Genomic DNA, 16,173 nt, shown 5'->3' on the forward strand with positions numbered 1-16,173 from the left:
ACAGTTTTAACATGGGTCGAGATAGGTGTTCAGTGTTATTGCCGAACTACAAACCTCTCCCCTATCTCGACCCATGTTAAAACCCATTCCTAGGTTGGCTTTTGGTCTTCGATATTACCATTTTCAAACTTCCATGTTCAACAACAGTACAGTCGACAGAGTTCGCTTCGACATTCTAATAGTACACCTGCAAAATGTGTATATGTATATAATAAAATTTGTATGCACTTGTTCCATAGGAAGAATTTACTTTGTCTTCAGTCTTTAGGTGCCAAGTTGACGGAGTTTTACAGTATTGGGAGTATCCAATACTGGAAGGTGTTTACAAAATTTCATTGTATGCTGTTGATCTCATAATTTGTGTGTCAGATTATGAAGGACATGTGAAGCTAACCTTCCAGGAACTGGAGAAATTTTCTCGGTAAATGAGCTTAATGCAAAAGTGTTTGAAACAAATTATGCCCTTTCTCTCCCTCTTAAAAGCCCTTAGACTCGTGCCTCATTTTTATAGGACTCTTAATTCCATTTCGGAATAAGACTAATGAATACGTATCTGCCTTTACAGAGTTATATTATAAAGAAATTTTGACTAATGAAGGGGCTCCTTGCAAGATGTAAGTAGATTTGTCTGCACATCATGCAGTAAAACACAGGCTGTGAGCTTGTTTGTTTTACTACTTGTATTGTATGCTGTTCAGGGATTTTTAATAGCACTTTCTCTGGTCAGTTAGTTTTTAGCCATCTTAAGAAAACATATTTCTAATGTTATTGGGTCAGGACAAAATCTGAGAATGGATGAAATATATTGTCACTTCTAGCAGCATGTGATCTCTAGGGGGTTCCTGACATTGAGCTTTATGAAATGGTTTCTCATTTAAAATTGCTCAGTGGATTGCTAGGTAGGGCCCCCCCCCCCCCTTGGATATCCATCATACTTTCAAAATTGTGTGGACTTGTATGCCAAAACTATGGTTAAGAGGGGTTACCATATTAGATTGGGGTCCTTATATATATATTGGGCTAACCACCTCTAGGGTCCTTATAAGCCTAGCCATCCAACCCAAATGTGACCCACAAATTTGATTTATATAGGGAATGATTTACTGACTCTTTGTCCTCCAGAGACCTAGGAGCCTGACCAGAGGTGAATTTCCAATTATCCATCAATTGGTCCAAGTTGCCTGTTCCAGCGAATGGGAATTCTCTAAAACTTATTTGTCTCCAACATGTCCTTTTTATGTTGCAAGCAAAATTTAGGTCTTTTAATCCAGTAGTTCTGATGCTGTTTGTTTGCACGAGTGTAAAAGGTTCATCAAAATAGGGTCCAGAGATGCCTTATATGCCAGGCAAGGATAACCTCTAAGTAACCTATATGGAACTGAGAAAGGAGACAGGGCTTTGAGGCTAGCTGCATAGGACATCTTGTATACTCACTGTATTCCTTTTGTAAGGAACTTTTTGTGGACATTCATTTTTTTTTTCTTTTTCTGAAACAAGAAATTCGAAGGCTGAATTTCTGCCTATTAAATTCTCAAATGTATGGGCATTACAGCTCACTAGGGTGTGAAGCATGTTACAGTGGCAGCCTGGAATGCTTTATTGTAAATGAGTGTTGGACAGGGGTGGGGCAGATTTCCCAGAAGTGTTTTTTTCCATTTAATTGGAGTAGAATAAGAAGAATATGCTAAGGACTCATTCAGTGTGCTACAGAGTGCCATAAGAAAGATGACACTGGTAGCTGAGAAGAATGAAGATTGGCCTTGTGGGTCAAGTGATATACAGAAACCAGTGTTGATGCATAGGCTGGATAAGGGGATTGAGAGTTATAAAATATTGATTGCTGAAATGTATAATAATGCTAACAAATATAGTTTAACACTCTCTCCCATTAAACATCCATTTAACAAAATACTTGTGTGTAGACTTTTATAAGCCCCAAGATATGCAGTTAGATCTAGAAGATTTAGTTTTTGCTGACAGTACCTCTTCAAGTGTTTTTACACCCACACTAGGTTGGAACTCTACATTTTCCATGTTCATTTTCCATATGTTTAAGGTGTAACTGTGAAACATTAGGTGACTGGGACTGTCCAGTCCTTGGTTCTTTTAAAATTAAATGTAGGAAATGTGTGAAAAACTCTGTCCTAACGTAATAGTAGTGATGCCAGCATTGATGATCATCATCATATTGACCACTGCTGCAGTAGCCTTAGTTGTGTTGGTTATATCCTGCCAAAGATATAACAGCCAGCCAGCTTCCAACGCTTCAGTGCACCTTCCACAAGCCCAAACTGTCAGACAGCTTGAGCTGAGCATACTATAAGTCATGTTTGGGAGCAAAGCCATTCAGAGCTTTACTGCCGCTTAAGAGTGCACTCCTCTGAGGCATTCGAGGATTGACGGTCAGCTTGTGTTTTCCTTTCCTGGGCAGATAACTTAACTTCCCTTTGGGGAAAAAAAACTTCCATTTTCTTCATTTTGATGATGTTTTATTACTTTCCTCTTCAGGAAAGTTGTGTGTTTTAACAAACTGTCTCAAGACTAAATGGAGCATTCATTTTTTTCTGTCAGTTTAAAAGTAAAGTAACTGAAAACTTTTTTTTCCTGTGGGGAAATTGCATTTATTTTTCTTTTGAGGGGCTGGCATGGTGTTTCAAAGTGCTATTTACTGTGTTCCTGTTAAAAAAAACGAACTCTCTTGGACTAGTAGTGGTTATTGGCATTTGCTGCTGCTCTTCCCTTGGAGAGAGGCACATTTTTCATCTTTATCATGGAACAGACTGCCAGTCCGATGGTCAAGCTTTATTCCAGAAAGAAAAAGTTAAGCAAACAACCTTTGCTGCAACTGTAGGCTAGCAGTTTGCCTCAGCCACAGTTGGTTGAATCTGCTGTGGCCATACAGAGCCAGAATTGCTTAGACTTAGTAAGGCCTTACTGTTTGAATTACATCTTCTAGTAATTGCTTTTTTGGCAGCCATCAGAATTAAAAAGTCTAAACCAACCTTATTAGAAGTGGTGAATATTGCAACAGAAATATAAGAGCTGGAAGTAGGATCTTTAGAAAAGGCTAGGTGAAAATTACATAGAACAATTATCAACCCTACTTTCTCCCATTTTCTACATGGGGACATGGTGTCGTGTCAACTGTCACCATCTCTGTATTCAGTGCCATTCTCCTGCCTTATTCGACACTCATGCCTGGCTGTCACAGGTCTTCTCTTACACAATCCATCTACCTCTTCACTGGACGCCCTCATTGCCTTATTTCTGCTGTACTGGACCTGATCATCACCAACATGGGGACTCTATGCTCCAGACCAGAAGTGCATCCCTCACTGGTAAGATCAGACCATAAACTAATCTCACTGGATATTCACATCCCGACCCCACCCCCTGCCCAGAAAATCACAGTGAAAAACTTCTCTAAAGCAAATTTCACACTCCTCAAAACTGAGGTGGAATCCTTCAAAGCCCCCGGGCCTGTGGAAAATACGGCCCAGACCGCAGAATCCTTTATAAACGCATTCTATGAACACCTTCAGGAATGCATGGATCATGCGATCCCAAATAAAACCAAGACCCAATCCTCCAAAGGCAGACGTCCTGTCTGGTGGACCCCAGCCATAAACAAACTATACAATAGAAGGAGGAAGCTACTAAATGATAGAGCAAAATCCCAAAAAGGGAAGGCATCACTGATCAGTATTAGCAAAAAACTACGGGCACACATAAAATTGTCTAAGGCCAGCTTCGAGAGAAAAATTGCACAGGACACTAAGGATAATCACAAGGCTTTCTTTAGTTATGTTAGGAACCTGGGTGGTAATTCCCAGATATGCTCAGAATTAGTCCAAAATGACAAAAAATACACCGAACCCACAGACATTGCCAACATCCTAGCTGACAGGTTCAGCGCAAACTCCCCCTCCCCACCAAAAGGGCAAATATCTATCCCAGCAGAGTGCTGCCCCCCTGACATCTCAGATGCTCAGGTAAGAGCCGCCCTCTCCAAAGCAAAAAACACAGCATCAATGGGACCAGATGGTGTCCTGGGCTGCATCCTACATGAACTCCAAGAAGAGCTAAACCCAAACATAAAACTACTGTTCAATCTCAGCCTTATTACAGGATATGTGCCCAAAGAGTGGCGTACAACAACAGTGGTCCCTCTCCATAAAGGTGGTACCTCAACGGATCCTGGAAACTATCGCCCCATAAGCCTGACTAGCCTGGTCTGCAAAGCTATGGAAAGGATCATCATGGACCTCATAAATAAAGATATTGGGGACCTACAAACACTGGATCCTACCCAGTTCGGCTTTAAGGGCAGATCCTGCCTCTTAAACCTGGTTGATTTCTTTGAAACGGTGACCGAGGCCATTGACGAGGGGAAGGTGGTCCACACAGCCTACCTGGACCTCGCAAAAGCCTTCGATACAATACCCCACTCGGGCATTATAGATAAGCTCACCAGCTTAAATATAAACCCCTATGTCACTAGATGGATTGCAAACTGGCTCAAGGGCAGAACCCACATGGTTAGAATTGCTGGAGCCATGTCAGACTCCAAACCAGTTACAAGTGGTGTCCCACAAGGCTCAGTCCTGGGACCTCTCTTGTTCGGTATATATTTCTTAGAGGTACAGGCCAACACGGAAGGAATGTGGCTGACCAAGTTCGCAGATGACTGCAAACTGGGCGCCATAATCGACTCTCCAGCCGACACAAGCATCCTCCAAAAGGGCCTCATAGAAACAGACAACTGGTGCCAGAGCCATGGCCTCAAGCTAAATGCCAAAAAGTGTATAGTCATCCCCTTGGCAAAAACAAAGTGCCCACAAATTACCACATAGGTGGTAATCCATTAAGTACAGAAGAAGTAATTAGGGACCTGGGGACCCAAGTTGATAGCAATCTCTCATTTGACAACCACGTGGCCAAAGTGGTTAGAAAAACATTTTATATAGCCCACCTAATCTTGAAGGGATTCACATCTAGATCAGGGGAGGTCATCGTGCCTCTTTACTCATCCCTCATCAGGCCCATAATTGAGTACAATGCCCTTTTTGGGATGTACCTTACCAGACACCTGCAGCAACTGGAAGGACCCCAAAAGTACCTCACCAAGAGGATCAAAGGGCTCAAACAGATGCCATATGCTGCCCGATTAAAGAAACTCCAGCTCTACTCAGTGGCATACCGCCTGTTCAGAGGCGATCTGTGCCTGACGTATAAAGCCATGTCCAACCCGGAATTAATGGACATGCTGCACCTCAGAAAATCCAAATCCCATCGAGCTACGAGCTCGAGACTTGAACCTCAGCACTGAAATAAATAGGACATGCTGGAGGGACAGATTCATAACCCAGAGGCTCCCTTCACTCTGGAATAAAATCCCAGTCCAGGTTAGGCAGATTCCCTCATTGACTCTCTTCAAGAGGAATCTTGATGAGTGGATGGGAGATCGTAGGTTTACCCCGGGTATCACTTCTGTGTCACTGTTAGACAGAGGCACAGTATACTAACCTCGAAAAAGGGCATAGCAAAATAAATTTAAAATGGGTGGCGAAAGCCAAACACATTCTGGCTAGGCTTATAAATGCCCTAGGGCAGATAGCCTAGTATGAACCTATGAACTAGACTGTCTTCTGTTTTTTTTTCTGCACATCTGCCTGAACCACCATAATCTGTTCTCTTTGATCTTTTCTGCAATTGAAGCTACTTTGGCTTCTGCTTTTATGTTCTTATTTCTTTGTCTGTCCCACTGTGTAGATCCTAACAGCTGTGTGAGGCACTTCATCTCCATCATTTTTAGCTTCCTAAACTGCTGTGCCTGTACTGCTTAGGTTTCTGTACCATGTGGTAGTCCTGGTCACACCACTGTTTGTACACCTTACATTAGAGCTTCTTTGGCATTCTTCTGTCACATACTCCACCTAACACTCGTGCCAGTTGGCTTTAGCCCCTCTGATTTTAGCTTTGACCTCCTTATTATTATATTATAAGACATCCCTTCTCCTTAACCACCCCCTCAGATACTTGAAGCTGTTTTCCTGTTCCATTATTTTCCTTTTCTATTTCAAGTCTCCGCTTTTTCTGAAGTCCACCATTTGTTGCCATACATGCAGAATAATGTTTTGGAGGATGAATGAGGTATAACAGAAGGCAGGAATTGAATGAGCTATGCAGTTTGACTGACAATGACTATATAGAAGGTTATCTGTGATGTATAACGTTTACAACTGAAAATGCCAGTACAGTTTGTTTTCATTTATATAAATGTTTGATTGCATATGTCATAAGTGATAATTCAGTAAAGATATTTCTGGTTTTAAAAAAGCAGGCTTTTATTTCTTATGAGGTTGTGTGCAAAAGAAGCAGTTGCACATAAATGGAAACAGAGACTCCCCCAGTAAGAAAGGTGTAATTTAGATAATGAGGAAAATGCACGAGTATGAGCATACCTATCTGGGTTTTCACACAATGTCCAGATTTGTGTATTTTTTTGGTCTGTTCCTCATAAAATTTGTAGTTTATAGGCAGATCACTTTGGATTGATGTCACCTAAATAATGATATATATATTTGAGTTTCAGACTTCATATTCTTCAGAAAATGCTTGCTAACACAAATTCACTTATTGTAGCAACTTTCTAAGATTTAAGTTTATAAGAGCAATATTTAAAATCTGTCCCTATTTTTGGGACTTTCCCACCATTATTCTAGGCAATGTCCAGATTTCTTGCTCTAAGAGGTTGAGAAGTATGAGCTGGATTTCAGTACACTAGGCAGATGTTGCAGAAATAGCAGAGGTGAAGTCTTCAGATGTATGATTAAGATGCATCTATCACTAATCAGCTCTGTATAACTATACAACCAAAGAATTTGTGGTTGGTTACCTTAGATTCATTGGGACTTCTAAAATTTATGACAAAGTAAGTTAATTATTATGAGGTTAGAAAGTAATGATCATTGTGAGCATGATTTGAAGTGTTTACTTGGTGTACATTTTTTTCTTTCATTGTCACCAGACTGTCTTTGTGTATAATTTTGTGTTTTGTACTCTTATTTTAATAAAGATCATCTTCAAACATTTAAAATATGAGAATTCAAGAATGCATGGTATGAGAAATGGATTAATATAAATATGGTTTTGTTAGAATAAATCCTGCATATATATTCTGTTTTGCATAGGCCTAGAAATGTAGTCATATTAAAGCAGGCCTACATTTTCATTTATTTTTCACATTTACATGCAGTTTTAGTAGAAAGGAATGTTTCAGTGAAGGATACAAATGAGGTCAATGAAATAACCTTCAGTCCAAAGTACTGATAAGGATGAGATATGCTAACAGTGTGTGCAAAACATTTGGTACAAAAAACGATCGGAAACAGGTACCCGCAATATCTTATTTGGATGATACAATGCTTGGCAAAATTAAGGAGGAGTGTAGAGCTTGTAGGAAATTTACAGGGTTTTAGTATTAAAATAAATACTTTTAAGACAGAAGTCATTTCAAATACTCAGAAAATTGAAAGAGAAGTTGATTCAAATGTCCAGCAGTTCAGATATACAGAAGTCAGTTCAGAAGTCCATAAACTACATAGGACAGCACAGTTTGTATTGGTTCTGCCATTGCCGAAGAAAAGAATGATTCATTCTTCAGAGCTACAGAAGTCTGAGTAATCTAGCTAGCATTTGGTTCAGTTCATTAGCACTGTTAATTGAGACAGTTTCAGTAATATAAGACTTGTTTGGATCTTGTTGGATTACATTTACTCGCTACATTATCATAGAATAAACTGCATTTTTCAGACCAGTGGAGTACGACTCTTATTTTGAAGGTGCCGTTACAGACAAGTTAATCTGGTTTTTACCCATGTCATGTCTCATGTCATATCACTTATCTTTTAGTTTGGAAATTGACAGACTGGGGCAAGAAATGTGTGTTTTTTACTCTGTGTGTAGTGTTTGTATGCACTGGTACCTGTTTTTGCATGTGTATCTGAGGACCACACTGAATTATTAAACCATTGAATGCTTTAAAACACCTAGATGACTTTCTGTTATAATTGACTCTGATAATATGGCATGGACCTGTGTCTTAGCATGTAACTTTAACTATCCTGAACTTGAATCTGTTTCACTTTTGTGCTTCAGGATAAATAGTGAGGATATTAGACTGATGCTTTGGGACACAGCAGGGCAGGAAGAGTTTGATGCAATCACAAAGGCTTATTACAGGGGTAAGTATTAACTACCATAATGTAATAATAAACACAGAAAGTTATGTACAGAGAATAAGTGTATTGGACTCGCAGAGTGATGGCTTTCTTTTATGATGTTTTATTGCTAAAGTGTTTGCCTTTGATATATATGTCAGAAAGATTAGTATATGGAAAGTTGTGTTCATATCACATGGTCTTTCTGATCCTCATCACTGTAGAGTTGGAGGAAGACATACTACTTATAAGTCCTGTTAAGAGTTATGAAGGATCTCTTCTTGTCTTATTTCTCCTTAAACCTTTGGCTACTTTTTGAAACCGTGGACCATGAAATGTTTACCATTAGATTACTGTCACAGTAGCCCAAGCTATTTGGCCTCATAACCAACCAACCAGCCAGACAGCCTTTCAAAGCTTAAAGGTACTCTCCAATCAGTCTAATTATCAAGATCTTGAATGGAACTTTCAGAGCTTTTTGCCACCAAAGTGTGCTCCTTTGGAGTGCTTTGTTGAACTGTTTGTTGGCTAACCAATCCTTCAAGTCCGGGCAAATAAATTCCTTGTTGGGCAAGACCTTCCACAATATTATTTTTCTCAGGAAACATGATTTTTTTTAATTTGTTTTTATTTGGTTTTAAAATAGTAAATAAACATTTCAATTATAGAATAAACAAATAACTATTTACATAGGTCCACAGCTGAACATTAAAATTATACATCAACAACAATTAATATTTTTCAAGCAAGTCATTAAAGTTTAAGCCAGGATTTATATGAATGTGTTATATTAGAAGTTGTCATCATTATAGTATGCAATTCACTACTGCAAACAATTTTTGTCCCACTTATAAATTCAACACTAACGGGGATAGCTTTGCTTTTCCAGTTTTACTAATTACTTTTCTGGCTATAGCAAGAATAGACCAAAGAAGAGGCACTTGGGTTTTGCAATTGTCTCCGGAATCAAAGCCTTAAATAAAACTAAAGCTTTAGAAATATTACATCTGTCTGACCATAAAGGTTGAATAAAGTTATTCATTTCTTCCCAAAAAGAGGAGGTGACTTCACATTCATATACTATATGCATCCAATCAGCTATTATTTCAGAATCGCATCTCCAGCATTCAGTTCTATTTGATTTATACTTAATTGTAATTTTGTTTGGAGTGACAAAAGCTGTGTGTATAACTTTCCAAGTGAAAATATTCAAATATAATGAAGATGTAGTTTTATCTGTAGATTTTTAATATTAATTTCTTATATTCTTCAGAAAACTCATTAATTTTTGAGGAGTTGTTGCAATAGGAATTGTCTACATATGTGAAATCTAACTTAAGAATTGTATACATTTGTGACAAATATGATTTTTCATTGCATTATTATTGATATTTATTAAGAACTCCGTTAATGTGGGTAAAACTGTTCTTATCTAGGTTAAATATCTTATTTACACCTCTGTCACTAAATACAAAGTCTCTAAATATTTATAAAATTAACCAGTTGTCAGAATCTTGACTGTATTTGGACCTTAAATAGGAAATTTGAGAAGAAGGTGTAATACCATTTAATCAAAATCTTTTAATAGCCAGATAAAACTATTAGGTACTATTTTTATGACTGGTTATGATATAGTTATTCACTAATAATATTTCTTGATGTATTTGTTTCCATTTTGAATCATACATATGAATTTTATCCACATATAACTTTTACAGTTGTTGAAGTAGCATGCAGTTGAATATCAGGGAATCATATTCCACCATTATCCCTACCTTTTCTGTTCCATTCAAGGCAGACTCTTGATTTATTAAGATGCCGAAAACATTTAAGTAGAATATTATTTATCTTCTTCATAATTTTTGGTGGAGATAGTACTAAAGTTGTAAGAAAATATTTTAGGGAGAATTGCCATCTTAATAAGCATTAATCGTTCTGCTGTGATAAAGAATAATTTGATGTAATGGGATCCTATCTCGCCTACATTCATGACAGATGGGTTCGGAGCCAATCCATCGGCTCCGACTCGGCAACTAATACACTAGCACGAAGTCTCTCATTGGCTGGGCTACTCCCTATCCCAGGATGCACTACACCTGCTTCCCCAGATCTCGTTTGCCGCTTAACAAGCTGGACGTGGTCTCGACTTGGCTGGAGCTAAGTGGTTCTTTTTACCTTATTGGTCCTTGACCTAGGGAATTTTTTGTCTATATATTAACCAAACAGCTGTTTTAACAGCTATTGCTTTCTATTTCTTAAGTTTTTGTTGGAGTGCTTGAGTGTTTTCAAAAAAATTTGATTTAGTCTGTCAGGCAAGGCCCGTTTAAGTTAGAGGGCCTTTGCCCTACCTTTGAGTGCTATTAGTTTTAATTAACTTTTTGTTAGTTGTTTGTCGGGCAAAGCCCGTTTAAATTAGAGGGCTTTGGGCTGTTTAACTGTTTTCTAATTGTGGTGAGGTAATCTTTCACCGGTACTCGCGCCAGTGTGTCTCGCGCTTTTCAGTTGGCGCTTTTTTGTGGATAGTACTATACTTGTTGAGTAAGATTTCCATAGAGTTTTGTTTCTTGTTGTGGCTTGTATCATGTCTAAGGAACAAAAGTCAGGTTTTAAAAAATGCACTCGGTGCAATTACAAGATGTCCATTACAGACGGTCATTCAGTCTGTGTTTATTGTTTGGGGCCGAAACATCTGCAAGAGACTTGTAGCGTCTGTCATGCGTTCTCCGCTAGAGTTCTTCAAGAACGCAAGAACAAGTTGATATTGAAAGGGCTTATTAAACCTTCTTTTGAGGAAGCCTTAAATCCACCTGTTGCTTCCAAAAAGAAAAGATCATCGGCTCCGACAAGTCCGTCGGAGCCGACTTCTAAAAAGACAAAATTGACCTCTTCTTCCTCGGCTCCACTGACTTCGGGGCCGAGGGTCGAAGGGTCTGCCTCGATACCTCCTACTTGCGCTCGATTGCCTTCGGAGCCGCAAGTGGGAGTATCGAGGTGAATCACCTCCATCGGTTCCAATGGCTTCGGAGCCGGTGGAAGTGTGCAGCTCAGACTCTTCCCCCTCGGCTCCGAAGAAGGCTGCTTCAGTGCCGATGGTGGTCCATGCTGTGGTGGAGTCGGCGCGGATAGCATTGGAGCCGTTTCGGAGCCGGTCCCCTTCTCTCGGAGCCGAGAGGAAAGTCTTCTCGATTGTCTACCTCCTCTAAATCCTCGAGACTTTCAGATTCGGACCTGGATAGGGTTTTACAGAGGCTATTCCAATCTCCAGTGTTTACTAAAATGGTCTCGGCTCCAGCACAGTTTGCTTCGGAGCCGATCCCTCCTCCAACACATTTGATTCCTCCTCCAACCTCTTTGGAGCCGGTGGTGGTGGAGCAATGTGGAGCCATACGGTCGGAGCAGAGACCCCTTACAGGCCTCTCTGTTCCGACTGTGCTTCCTACCCTGTCCTCCGGTTCAGGGTTTGGCACTGCGACTTCTTCAGCCGGAGCCGAAGGGAACACTTTAGGTTTTGGTGCTTCGGTACCTAGTCTTCCTCTTGGAGCATCGGCTGCTGGAATTCCTGGTGCCATCGTGGCCTCTAGACCAGCGACCTCCTTGGATTCTGGAGGTCCGGCCTTTGAGGTCATGAGGAGCGCGCTAGCCATGTCTGTGCCGGTTCAACAAGATTCTACCTCACCGTCCCTAGAATTGGAGACTGGTGCCTCTGTTGTGTTGCAGCCCCCCGGCAGTGGGGCCCCAGGGCCTGAGGATACCCCCATCGGCGGTTCTCTTCTTCCGGGTGGTCCGTCCGAATCTGCTTCGGACGAACCACCAAGGAAGAAATTGTGTAAGAGGAAGCACGTAGACTCCCAAGATGAGTCTGTTACATCGGATACTGACCTCGATGATGCAGAAGGGTCTCCCAAATCATCTTCGGATGATATCTCCTTCTCAGACATCTTGGAGATTCTGAGACAGAGAGGTGACTGGCAAGCCAAAACCCCTTCAGCTGAGGAGTCAGTCTTCCTCAAGGCCTTTGGGGCCCAGCCTTCCGCCTCCTGGGTGTCTCCGCCTTTGATGAACTCCTTGATTTGGTTTCTCGAAGGGTGGGAACACCCTGATTCTGTGGAACCGGTGCCTGCGAGGCCCAATAAATTTTGTCAGCCCCCCCCCAGAAGGAGTTTCTCACGAAGGGTGTGCCTGTAGATGCTTTGGTGGTGGCTTCTGCCACACAGCAGGACGTGGCAGAGGCTTCGACGTCTATTCATCCTCCTAATAAGGATTCTAGGAGCATGGATAGGTGCGGAAGCGTACCCTCTCTTCAGCGGCCTTTGCCTTACGGTCGCTGAACTACTTATGTCATTTTACGAGGCTCCAAAGGGATCTTCTCAAAGAGCTAAATGACTCTCTTGTTGGTAACCTACCTGAGGCGCTGGCCCCGACTGTTGGCGCACAGATGACTACCCTCTTTTCTATTGTTAACTCGTCCATGAGGCTCATTTCATATGCAGCCGAAGGGGCGAGTAGAGCAGCGGGAACAGGCATTGCCCTCAGGAGACAAGCCTGGTTATACTTGTGTTCGTTCGCGGAGGCCTTCAAGTCTTCCTTCGCCGACGCCCCCTTTGATGGATTATCTTTGTTTGGACCCAAGGTGAAGGACACGCTAACTCGGTGCGAGCAGGAGGGCAAGACTTTGACTGCCGTTGGGGCCCGATTTTCCGCTCCTTCTAGGCCTTACCCCAAGGCTGGGAGAGGAGGGAAAATGTGGTTCAGAAAATCTCAGAAGTCTTTCCCTACTCCACCCAGTGATTCCCCCTCCAGAGGCGGGGATTTGGAAGACGCCGCCCCAGAGGTGGCAGAGGCCCCCGTAACTCTGGAGACCGCGATTCCTTTCGTGGTTCTTCATACAACCAGCGTTCCTGAGTTGTTGCCCGACTGTGCAACTCCGGAGCCAGTCGGGGGTCGCTTTGCGGCGCACCCACAAGCTTGGGAATCCATAACAAGCGATCAGTGGGTGCTTCGCATTATTACCGGAGGATATATCATCCCCTTCATCAAACCCCCCCTTTCTTTAAGGGAAATCCCGGACGTACCACCCAGTCAGCGGGATCAGGCAGCATTAGAGGTTTCAAAGCTGCTAGAAAAAAGAGCCATCCAGCCTGTCCCCATCGACCAGATCGGATCAGGAACTTGGTACAAAAAAGACAGGGGACTTCAGGCCCATTTTGGACCTCAGTTCATTGAATCGTTTCGTAAAGAAGTCCAAATTCCGAATGGTCACTCTTCAATCTATTCTTCCTTTGCTGGAAAAAGATGCATGGATGTGCTCCATAGATCTCCAGGGCGCTTACTATCACATTCCCATAGCTCAAGAGTCCAGGAGACATTTACGCTTCTGCCTCGGAGTCAGTCATTTCCAATTCCGAGCACTGCCCTTTGGTCTCACCACAGCCCCCAGGGTGTTCACCAAGTGTCTGGCAGTGGTAACTGCTCACCTGAGAAGTCTGGGATTCCAGGTGTTTCCTTATCTAGACGACTGGCTCCTTACTGCCACCTCCGAGCATCTACTACTCCAAGCGCTCAGAGCCACGTTCACCTTGGGCCGTTTCTTGGGGATCACGTTCAATTTGCAAAAATCTGTACTACAGCCATCTCAGCGTATTACTTTCATAGGCGCAGACTTAGACACAAAAAGAATGCGCGCCTTTTTACCGGCAGCAAGAATTCAGGTCTTACAAGATCAAGTCAAATCCTGTCTCCCCTACAAAGAGCCCCGGCCCATCGGATCCTACAACTGTTGGGCTCGATGGCGTCGACCATACTTTTAGTTCCCTTGGCCAGACTTCACATGCGAATTTTACAATGGCTACTGTCGGTTCAATGGTCTTATCAGGAACTTCCCTTGAACCACTTAATCATAATCACGGAAAGTTGCCGTCGAGATCTGCATTGGTGGCTTCTCCAATCAAATCTCGACCAGGGGCGACCCTTTATACCTCAACGTCCCGTTGCCACTGTGACTACGGACGCCTCCCAGGTAGGGTGGGGGGGGTCATTACCTGGACAGGTCGGTCCAAGGCACATGGCAGATCCAGGAAACGCATTTGCATATCAATGTCCTGGAGATGAGTGGTACTATTGGTACTCCAAGCTCTCCATCACGCTCTCCCACAGGGCCCGATTACTATCCTATCCGACAACATGTCGGTGGTGTGGTACATAAACAAGCAAGGTGGAACCAGGTCTTACCCACTATGCAGAGAAGCCATGAGACTTTGGCACTGGGCGGTAGCTACCAACCGCTTTCTAATGGCAGCACATACCGGGAAGTCCAATGTGATTGCGGACAGATTAAGCAGGACCATTCTTTTACCCCACGAGTGGTCCCTCAACCAGGATATAGCTGCGAAAATCTTCGACAGATGGGGGTCTTCCTTGCTGCGACCTGTTTGCCAGCCCTCACAATGCGAAATGCAGAGAGTTCTTCACACTGTTCCCCTCTCAGGGACAGATTTCCAGGGACGCTCTGACTCACATTTGGCCCCGGTCTTCTTCGCCTTCCCTCCGTTCCCCTCTACCGAGGGTGATACAGAAGGCCATTTACATGGAGAGCGAGATGATTTTGATTGCCCCGCACTGGCCTCGTCAAGTTTGGTTTCCTTTCCTACAGAGGCATGCGATAGAAGGTCCATGGTTTCTGGATCCGTGCCAGACCTGTTGACTCATCAGTCAGGACGGCTTCATCCGTCTCTCAGGTCCCTGAAGTTGGCAGCATGGTTACTCCACTTCCATCCTTAGTCCGAGACAATGCTCTTTCGCCGGACGTGGTCCACATACTGTCTTCTTCTCATAAACCTTCCACCATCAAACTTTATTCCAGTAAATGGAAAAGGTTTGCCTTCTGGGCTCAAGAACGGGGTATAGATCCTCTCACTGCACCAGTATCGGAGGTTCTGAATTTTCTGGCCTCCCTTTTAAAGTCGGGCTCTTCAGTTTCTACCATTAAGGTTCAGCTAGCGGCCATCTCTAATTTTCATGCTTCAGTTGAACCTTCATTGATGTCTCACAAACTTTGTAAGGCTTTCCTTAAAGGGGCTTGGCTCCTTAGGCCTCCTTTATCTCATCCTGTTCCCCCTTGGGATTTGAATATGGTTCTTGCTGCCCTAACTGCCCGTCCTTTCGAACCAGCTGCTACCTGTGATTTAAAATTTCTGTCTTGGAAAACGGCCTTTTTAGTAGCCATAACGTCTGCCAGGCGAGTTTCAGAACTTCAAGCTCTTTGTTCTGACCCTCCCTATTTGATTTTTCACAAGCATAGAGTTTCATTGAAATTAAACCCTGCATTCATACCAAAAGTGGCCTCCTCTTTCTGTATTCAACAAACCATAGAACTCCCTGTCTTTTTTCCAGAATTCTCTAATAAAGCAGAATATACTTTGCATCAATTGGACGTACATAGACAACTGCGTTTTTATTTGGATAGAACCGCTCAACGCTGAAATCTAATCAATTGTTTGTTTCCTTTGCAGTGAACAAATTGGGTCAACCAGTAACAAAAACCTCCATATCTAAATGGATTAAAGATTGTATCATTTTTATTTATTCACAGGCTAACAAAGACCTCCCCTTTCCAGTCAAGGCTCATTCTACCAGGACAATGGCTACTTCTGTAGCTTTTCACTCCAAGTTATCAATAGATGATATTTGTGCTGCAGCAACCTGGACTTCTCCGCACACTTTCATTTCTCATTACAAATTGGATGTGGTTTCTCGAGGCAGAGCTTCCTTTGGTTCCACAGTTCTCAGGAGTGTTTTCCAATGAGCCACCTGGGATGTAGGTGCTAGGGACGCTGTCCCATCTGTCATGAATGTAGGCAAGATAGGATCCCATTACATCTTTTAGTTATGTACTTACCATAACTTCGGATGTATGGGATCCATTTCGCCTACATTCATAAGTACCCACCCTCCT

The 16,173-nt window shown here is 42.4% G+C and overlaps 1 protein-coding gene across 2 annotated transcripts in view; it reads left to right on the forward strand.

Annotated features, from left to right (window-relative positions):
* RAB23 (RAB23, member RAS oncogene family) overlaps window positions 1–16,173 on the forward strand; it is a 907,660-nt gene that overhangs the window by 641,303 nt on the left and 250,184 nt on the right. For both annotated transcript variants that reach the window (XM_044063339.1, XM_044063338.1), the window contains exon 3: window positions 8,161–8,246. In XM_044063339.1, the coding sequence (XP_043919274.1) occupies window positions 8,161–8,246 (86 nt within the window). The remainder of the gene's footprint in view (window positions 1–8,160; window positions 8,247–16,173) is intronic.

Source organism: Protopterus annectens, chromosome 2.part1, assembly GCF_019279795.1.
Source record: "Protopterus annectens isolate FY-2018-M chromosome 2.part1, PAN1.0, whole genome shotgun sequence".
NCBI classification, from domain to species: domain Eukaryota; kingdom Metazoa; phylum Chordata; order Ceratodontiformes; family Protopteridae; genus Protopterus; species Protopterus annectens.